This window comes from Mytilus californianus, unplaced genomic scaffold (assembly GCF_021869535.1).
Source record: "Mytilus californianus isolate M0D057914Y unplaced genomic scaffold, xbMytCali1.0.p SCAF_14, whole genome shotgun sequence".
NCBI classification, from domain to species: Eukaryota; Metazoa; Mollusca; class Bivalvia; order Mytilida; family Mytilidae; genus Mytilus; species Mytilus californianus.
This window is the reverse complement of record NW_026262626.1, coordinates 25,568,142-25,576,949: the sequence shown is the minus strand read 5'-3', so window position 1 is coordinate 25,576,949 and position 8,808 is coordinate 25,568,142. Positions and strand designations below refer to the sequence as shown.

The 8,808-nt window shown below is 32.8% G+C and overlaps 1 protein-coding gene across 1 annotated transcript in view; it reads left to right on the top strand.

The window, feature by feature from the left end:
* The first annotated feature begins 168 nt into the window (after nt 1-168).
* Nucleotides 169-8,808, top strand: part of LOC127724588 (pre-mRNA-processing factor 17-like) — a 33,349-nt gene continuing 24,709 nt past the window's right edge. The window contains exon 1 of the mRNA XM_052231606.1: nt 169-410. Coding sequence (XP_052087566.1) covers nt 252-410 — 159 coding nt within the window. The 5' untranslated portion in view covers nt 169-251. The remainder of the gene's footprint in view (nt 411-8,808) is intronic.

Genomic DNA, 8,808 nt, shown 5'->3' with positions numbered 1-8,808 from the left:
CATTTATTTTATTGAAGTATACATAAAGAAAATATTCCTTTTATTCAATTTATTATTAAAAATAACCAAAACTTGAACAAAACCAGAAAATCGATGAAAAAAGCAAATTTTATCAGGTACTTGGTTTCATTTACTGCAGAAGACTTTTTCTTCGATAGTGTTGTTTACGCATTTCGTTTCCGGTTAGTGCTTTTTCAAACGTTTTCATCCAGCCCTACCTGTTTTATGACAATTATTGAAAATGCCCTAAAATGTTGGCACTTCAACAATACAGCAGTGACGAAGACAATTCAGACCATGAAAACAAAGATCATTTAGAGGATCTCACAGCCCATCTCAGACCAATAAATCAGAAAAATGCAATTTCTTCAACGATTCAGTTGAAAGCAGCACCAGATATTTTTACAAAAGTATGACAACCATCTTGGCATGATATTTCACCAAGATAAGACAAATCCCTACCTCCAAATATGTATCATCTTTCTTCCTTTTATGTTTTAAAGGAGACAGGTGGTAGACCTTGTGCTACATGTACTTGTAGTTGTACGTGCTAGTGTAGTCCAAATAATTATGACGTCTTGCAAGGCTATTTTAATTTTTCTGTGACGCCTTCCTACACCGTCATAACTCTGAAGCCATTTTTTATGTCTGGACTTTGAGAGAGAATTAAAATAAAAAATCAAACTCTGTAAAATAAGTTGGACCTGAATTTTCGGATAATACAAATCGAACTTACCAGAAATTCGGGTCCATCAAATTTTACGGAGTTTGATATTTTATACTCTTTGGAAGTGACGAATTTTTTAAATTCTGGGAAACCATTTTGAAAATAAAGACTTTTAAAGTAAATATTTGCTCACCTCAAATGGCAGTGAATGGTATTGTATTTTATTTTATCATTTCTTTTGGATATTTCTGGAAATATTTTGCATCAATAAGCACAAAAAAAGGTAAGACTTAGTAACTATGTAAAAATTTCTAGCCAGCAATGAAGATTTCATGCCAAAATTGGGTCTCAAAGTTTCCCCCCAAAATTCTCTCTCAAAGTCCAGACGTAAAAAATGGCTTCAGCGTTATGACGTCGTAGGAAGAAGTCACAGAAAAAAAATTAAAATAGCCTTGCAAGACGTCGTAATTATTTGGACTAGTGCTAGTGCTGTGTACCAAATCCGTTCAGTTTACCCAAAATCATGTTTGTTCCCATTCACATTTGCCCCCTGTCACTTTCGTACCCCACATGTTTGCACCTTTGGTCTGTTCTCACTCTACACATTTGCATCCTTTGTAAAGGTTATGTTTTAAAATATTTTGTAATACTGCTTTAAGCATGTTAAGTAGTCATGGTAGTGTATTGGTATAAAATAAAGATAATAAGTTTTGTTTGTGTAATAATAAAGTGACATTCTAAAATGTATTAAAACAGGTTTTTGTTTTTGTAAATTATTTTGATGAAATGAATAATGAAAATTTTCATTTTTCTCTAAGACTTGTAAAAGAAAGGCGGAAGATACCAAAAGGCTATCAAATTAGTCACAAGGACATTGATGTGACAACAACGAATAAAACAAAAAACAGACTGAGCAAAGCACACGTTTATTAGGTGCATTAATGGTCAGTCAAGTCAGTCTGGGTGGGGTTTTCCTAAAACAGTATAGTCATGATAGTGGACCTATACTACACATGCTACAGAAAATGGGCCCAAAAAGTAAAGAATAGAGAAAAATAGGCAAAAAAAATAAATGTGTACAGAATAATGGCGTGCTAAAATATATAGAATAGAGAAAAAATTCCCTTATTAAATATCTTGATCACATTTACACAATTCTGCAGTTTGAGGATAATATAAAAAAATATCAATAATTGAGTATAATTTTAATAAGATTTTTTTGTCAGTTATAGAATTAAGGTAATTGAAAGCTGCACTGCTATGTCTTTACATGGAAGTTGTCAGCCTTCTTCAAACTGGTTAAAATTTCTATAACTCCCGAACTTTCAGTCAGTTGAGTTAATTATGGTAACTGGTTAGGGAGCTACCATTTGATTTGGGGGGGGGGGGGGGGGGGGGGCTGGGCTAGGATGAAATTTGAAAAAAAGGCAGGATGAGCAACTTGGCAAAAAAAAAGGCAGGATGACAATTTATGTAAAAAAAAGTCAGGATAAAGTAATAAAAAAATAGGGCAGGACTGAATAGAGTGAAAAATAAAAAGGCAGGACAGAGATTACAACTAAAAAAAAAGCAGGACCAAATTTTTCATCCTGGCCCCCCATAAAAATCAAATGGTAGCTCCCTTAGAAGAAAAGATCAAGAGAACATGCACACTTCTTAACCCCCGATTTGTTTGGCTTGGTTCTTACATCTAGTGTACCAGAGTTACCTTTGGCTGTGGATATGTAAATCTTGAAAGCAAATGATTATTGCTGCTTAAAAGTTGCTAGATTTACATGTATGCCTGTAGCCTGATGTCTGAGGGTAATACTGAATATACTTGAAAGCCATTCCAGCTTGTAAGTAAATAACATGGTTTGTATTTTTGTTGGAATTGTGTTGCTCAATTTTCAGTTTTCCGTGTCATATGAGTTTTACAGTCGCTATTGTATCTTGGATTAGAAAAGGGCATGTTAAAAAGGGCACTAAGCACATGAAATCTATGTAAAGGGACTTCTACAAATGTATGTCATTTGCTCTATGGTGGAAAGTTGTCTCATTTAGTCATTGGCAATCATACCACATCTTCTGATTTTTATAAAGGGACACCTTGTGTTATATTTGTAAGTAAATTGAATTATTGTGTTTGGTTGTGAAATCTGTTCTTTCCATATATGTTATAAAGGGTTTAGTGATGTGCATGCATCAAGTTAGTTGTTGTAAACATTTTAATATTGTGATAGTTTTCTACATCTCTAATCTGACAGTCAGGGGACTTATTGAAATAAGCATGATAAGTGATTTTTAAATCACTTATTTAGTAGCAAATTCAAAGTTTTGTCACAAATTGTGATTTTGTAATTTTACCAAAATTTTAAACACATTGGTTTAGATAATATCTTTTCATTAGTAAAATTGAAAAAAATGAACCTTTTGCTTCTTTTAACATGTTTAAGTAGCAAGGTTTATGCCTTTGATGCAATCATTTAGCTGTAAATTCTATTTTAGTTGAAAAAATGCTATACTAAAGGCTTTACATAATGAACTGATACTTTCTTAACAGATTTTTCCCAGCAGTGGGAGTATTTTTCCTGTAAAATTCAAGTATTCATCTTACAGATTATGTAATAAAATTCTACTGTTCGCGATGAAAATTTCACTGTTTGGGGGTGTTGAAATTAGTGGGGGTTATTAAAATAATGATACTTAAAGAAGTGATTTTTTGGAAGGAAATTGAGGTATGATACTTAAACAAGTGATTTTTATACGACCGCAAACAAATTTTGCAGTCGTATATTGGTATGACGTTGGCGTCGTCGGCGTCCGAAGACACATTGGTTTTGGCACTCTAACTTTAGTTTAAGTGAATGGATCTCTATGAAATTTTACCATAAGGTTCAATACCACAAAAGGAAGGTTGGGATTGATTTTGGGGGTTATGGTACCAACAGTTAGTGTATGGATCTTTCTGAAATTGTACTACAAGGTTCCATATCACAAAGGGAAAGCTGGAATTGAGTTTGGGGGTAATTGCCCTAAACGTTTAGGAATATTGGGCCGAAAAGGGGCCTAAAACAAGCATTTTTCTAGAATCCAGACAATAACTTGTGTTCATGTGTATGGATTTCTCTGAAATTGTACTGCAAGGTACCATACCACAAAGGGAAGGCTGGGATTGAGTTTGGGGTGATGAATCATAAGGGGGCTTCAAAAAATTTTGGGGAGGGATTTTTTTTTTTTTTTTAATTTTCCATTTTAAATTGGTTATTTCTGATTTATATATAAAAGCACATAATAATGATATGGTTTGAATAGGTAAATTAAAAAAATTTAAGTTCTTAGACCACATTCATTCTGTGTCAGAAACCTATGCTGTGTCAAATATTTAATCACAATCCAAATTCAGTGCTGTATCAAGCTTGAATGTTGTGTCCATACTTGCCCCAACTGTTCAGGGTTCGACCTCTGCGGTCGTATCAAGCTGCGCCCAGCGGAGCATTTTATTATGTCATTATCTCAAATTCAGTACAAGGTCATCACCTGACATGACTGGTCATCCTATAAACACAGATGTTGGTTCTGATAATTTTAACAACATAATTAGTCCCTGGATCTTTAGTATTGTATATTTAAAGCTACAATAAAATTAAATCACTTAAGTCTAGTGATTATTTGTACTACTTAAATAGGTGATTATTAAAGAAAGACAACTCTTACTTCCAACATTTGTGGACATAATGTTACTTGAATCAGTGATTTAGAAAATCACTCATTTAAGTAAGTCCCCTGACTGCTAATGGTTGTACACTTACTTGAAATTCTCTAGACCTTGGGAAAATATTATTTTATATTTAAATAAAATATAGCAGTGAATAGAAAATGAAAGGATATGGAGTAAATGTACATGGGACAAAATCACACACAATACATAGAAAACATAGAAAATTATCAATGAACAGGGCTTTTATTCCTGTTCTTCATCTTGACAGTTGATGTAGGGTCTTCATCTATCTTAGCTCCGACTTAAATTAAAATACTAATCCTTCCATAAGTAAAAAAAGGACCTGTACTAATTCAAGAAGTATGGGTACAGATAAAGTAATAAACTTTTTCAGAATCAAAATTATTCAAATATTTTTATGCCCCCGCCTTATGCAACAGGAGCATTAAGTGTTACCCTTGACAGGCCATCCATCCCATTTTCGTTTCCTCACTCTATCTTAGGTTGAATTTGGGCAGTGAGTCACTTACCGTTGTAGAGTTATGCCACTTTATAACTTGGAAAATTGCAAATTTTGTTTGTTTCCGAAACTCTAACTTTAGTTTGCTTCATCCAAATTTTATGAAACTCATACACAATGCTAAAAACGACAACACACAGAAAGAGTTGATGCAGTATGTCATTTACTGTTTGCAAAGCTTAAGCAAGGGCATTCATGTCTTCTGACATGTCTGACACATTCTTTTTTTATTTTTCTATCTCGTTATATAATAAGAAATTTTTCCATTGAAGCAAAAAATTTGATAGGTCAAAAATACAGATAGCAATTATCTCAAGACTTAACAATGATAATTTTACAGTCATCAATTTCGATATGACTATGCCAATATATTTGTTTCTAGCTCAAACAAGTCTTTCAAAAGTCAGTAGATATTGAAATAATATAAACGATTTCTAACAGCTTAGATATAATTGCCAAACTTTTTATACGACCGCAAAAATTGAAAATTTTTTGGTCGTATATTGGTATGACGTTGGCGTCGTCGTCGTCGTTGTCGTCGTCGTCGTCGTCTGGCGTCGTCCGAAGACACATTGGTTTTCGCACTCTAACTTTAGTTTAAGTGAATGGATCTCCATGAAATTTTACCATAAGGTTCAATACCAGGAAAGGAAGGTGGGGATTGATTTTGGGGGTTATGGTACCAACAGTTAAGGAATTAGGGGCCAAAAAGGGGCCAAAAATAAGCATTTTTGTAACTTCCAGACAATAACTTGTGTGTAAGTGTATGGATCTCTCTGACATTGTACCACAAGGTTCCATATCACAAAGGGAAGGCTGTAATTGATTTTGGGGGTAATTGCCTCAAAATTTTAGGAATTAGGGGCCAAAAAAGGGGCAAAAAACAAGCATTTTTCTAGTTTCATGACAATAACTTGTGTGTAAGTGTTTGGATATTTCTGAAATTGTACTACAAGGTTCCATATCACAAAGGGAAAGCTGGAATTGAGTTTGGGGGTAATTGCCCGAAACGTTTAGGAATTGGGGGCCAAAAAGGGGCCAAAAATAAGCATTTTTCTAGTTTCCAGACAATAACTTGTGTTCAAGTGTATGGATCTCTCTGAAATTGTACTGCAAGGTACCATACCACAAAGGGAAGGCTGGGATTGAGTTTGGGGGTGATGAATCATAAGGGGGTTCAAAAAATTTTGGGGGGGGGATTTTTTTTTTTCTTTTTTTTTCTTTTTTTCCTTTTTTTTTTCTTTTTTGTCGAGCCTTCGACTTTTGTCGAAAAAGCGAGACATAGCGATCCTACATTCCGTCGGCGTCGTCGTCGGCGGCGGCGTCCACAAATATTCACTCTGTGGTTAAAGTTTTTCAAATTTTAATAACTTTCTTAAACTATCCTGGATTTCTACCAAACTTGGACAGAAGCTTGTTTATGATCATAAGATAATATTCAAAAGTAAATTTTGTAAAAAAAAAAATCCATTTTTTCTGTATTTTACTTATAAATGGACTTAGTTTTTCTGCCAAGAAACATTACATTCACTCTGTGGTTAAAATTTTTGAAATTTTAATAACTTTCTTAAACTATCCTGGATTTGTACCAAACTTGGACAGAAGCTTGTTTATGATTAAAAGATAGTATCCAGAAGTAAATTTTGTAAAAAAAAATTCCATTTTTTCCGTATTTTACTTATAAATGGACTTAGTTTTTCTGCCAGTTAACATTACATTCACTCTGTGGTTAAAGTTTTTAAAATTTTAGCAACTTTCTTAAACTATCCTGGATTTGTACCAAACTTGGACAGAAGCTTGTTTATGATTAAAAGCTAGTATCTAGAAGGAAATTTTGTTAAAATTTTGTTCAATTTTTTCTGTATTTTACTTATAAATGGACTTAGTTTTTCTTCCAGTTAACATTACATACAGTCTGCAGTTTAAGTTTTTAAAACATTTATTAGATTCATAAACTATCCTGGATTTGTACCAAACTTGGACAGAAGCTACTTACAATCAAAAGATGGTATAGAAAGGAATATTTTTATTAATTTTTTTCCTCGTTTTTGTTGAGCCCGCGATTAAGAGCAAAAGTAGGCGAGACACTGGGTTCCGCGGAACCCTTACGAATTTTTTTTCTTTTTTTCCTTTTTTTTTTCTTTTAAAATTTTCCATTTTAAGTTGGTTATTTCTGATTAATATTTAAAAGCAAATAATAATGATATGGTAGGAGATACACACCAAACAGGATGTGTAAATTATTATATAATAAGTATTGTGCAATAGCAAGAAATTTTCAATTGCACAGTATTGCACAATTGCAAGAAATCTTCAATTGCACAGTATTGCGCAATAGCAAGAAATCTTCAATTGCACAGTATTGCGCAATAGCAAGAAATATCCAATAGCACAATATTGCGCAATAGCAAGAAATTGTCAATTGTACAGTATTGCACAATAGCAAGAAATATTCAATTGCACAGTATTGTGCAAAAGAAGATACTTCGTATAAATTGCTTATTTCTTGATCAATTTCAATGGGGTTTTATTCTTGAATTCTTGGGGTTCTTTAATATGCTGAATCTAACCGTGTATTAAGTTTTTGGATTTTGGGCCCCGTTTTTAAATTGGTTCACATTGAGGTCCAAAGGGTCCAAAATTTAACTTTGTTTGATTTCATCAAAAATTGAATTATTGGGGTTCTTTGATATGCCGAATCTAACCGTGTATTTAGATTCTTAATTTTTGGTTCCGTTTTCAAATTGGTCTACATTAAGGTCAAAAGGGTCCAAAATTAAACTTAGTTTGATTTTAACAAAAATTGAATTTTTAGGGTACTTTGATATGCTGAATCTAAACATGTATTTAGATTTTTGATTATGGGCCCAGTTTTCAAGTTGGTCCAAATCGGGGTCCAAAATTAAACTTTGTTTGATTTCAACAAAAATTGAATATATGGGGTTCTTTGATATGCTGAATCTAACCATGTATTTAGATTTTTGATTTTTGGGCCCCGTTATCAACTTTGTCCACATTGAGGTCAAAAGGGTCCAAAATTAAACTTTGTTTGATTTCATCAAAAATTGAATTCTTGGGGTTCTTTGATATGCTGAATCTAACCATGTATTTAGATTTTTTATTTGTGGACCCGCTATCAAATTGGTTCATATTGAGGTCAAAAGGGTCCAAAATTAAACTTTGTTTGATTTCATCAAAAATTGAATTATTGGGGTTCTTTGATATGCCAAATCTAACCGTGTATTTAGATTTTTAATTTTGGGTCCCGTTTTTAAATTGGTCTACATTAAGGTCCAAAGGGTCCAAAATTAAACTTAGTTTGATTTTAACAAAAATTGAATTCTTGGGGTTCTTTGATATGCTGAATCTAAACATGTGTTTAGATTTTTGATTATGGGCCCAGTTTTCAAGTTGGTCCAAGTTGGGGTCCAAAATTAAACTTTGTTTGATTTCAACAAAAATTGAATATATGGGGTTCTTTGATATGCTGAATCTAAACATGTATTTAGATTTTAGATTTTTGGCCCAGTTTTCAAGTTGGTCCAAATTGGGGTCCAAAATTAAACTTTGTTTGATTTCAACAAAAATTGAATATATGGGGTTCTTTGATATGCTGAATCTTACCATGTATTTAGATTTTTTATTTGTGGGCTCGCTATCAAATTGGTTCATATTGAGGTCAAAAGGGTCCAAAATTAAACTTTGTTTGATTTCATCAAAAATTTAATTATTGGGGTTCTTTGATATGCCAAATCTAACCGTGTATTTAGATTTTTAATTTTGGGTCCCGTTTTTTAAATTGGTCTACATTAAGGTCCAAAGGGTCCAAAATTAAACTTAGTTTGATTTTAACAAAAATTGAATTTTTGGGGTTCTTTGACATGCTGAATCTAAACATGTGTTTAGATTTTTATACGACCG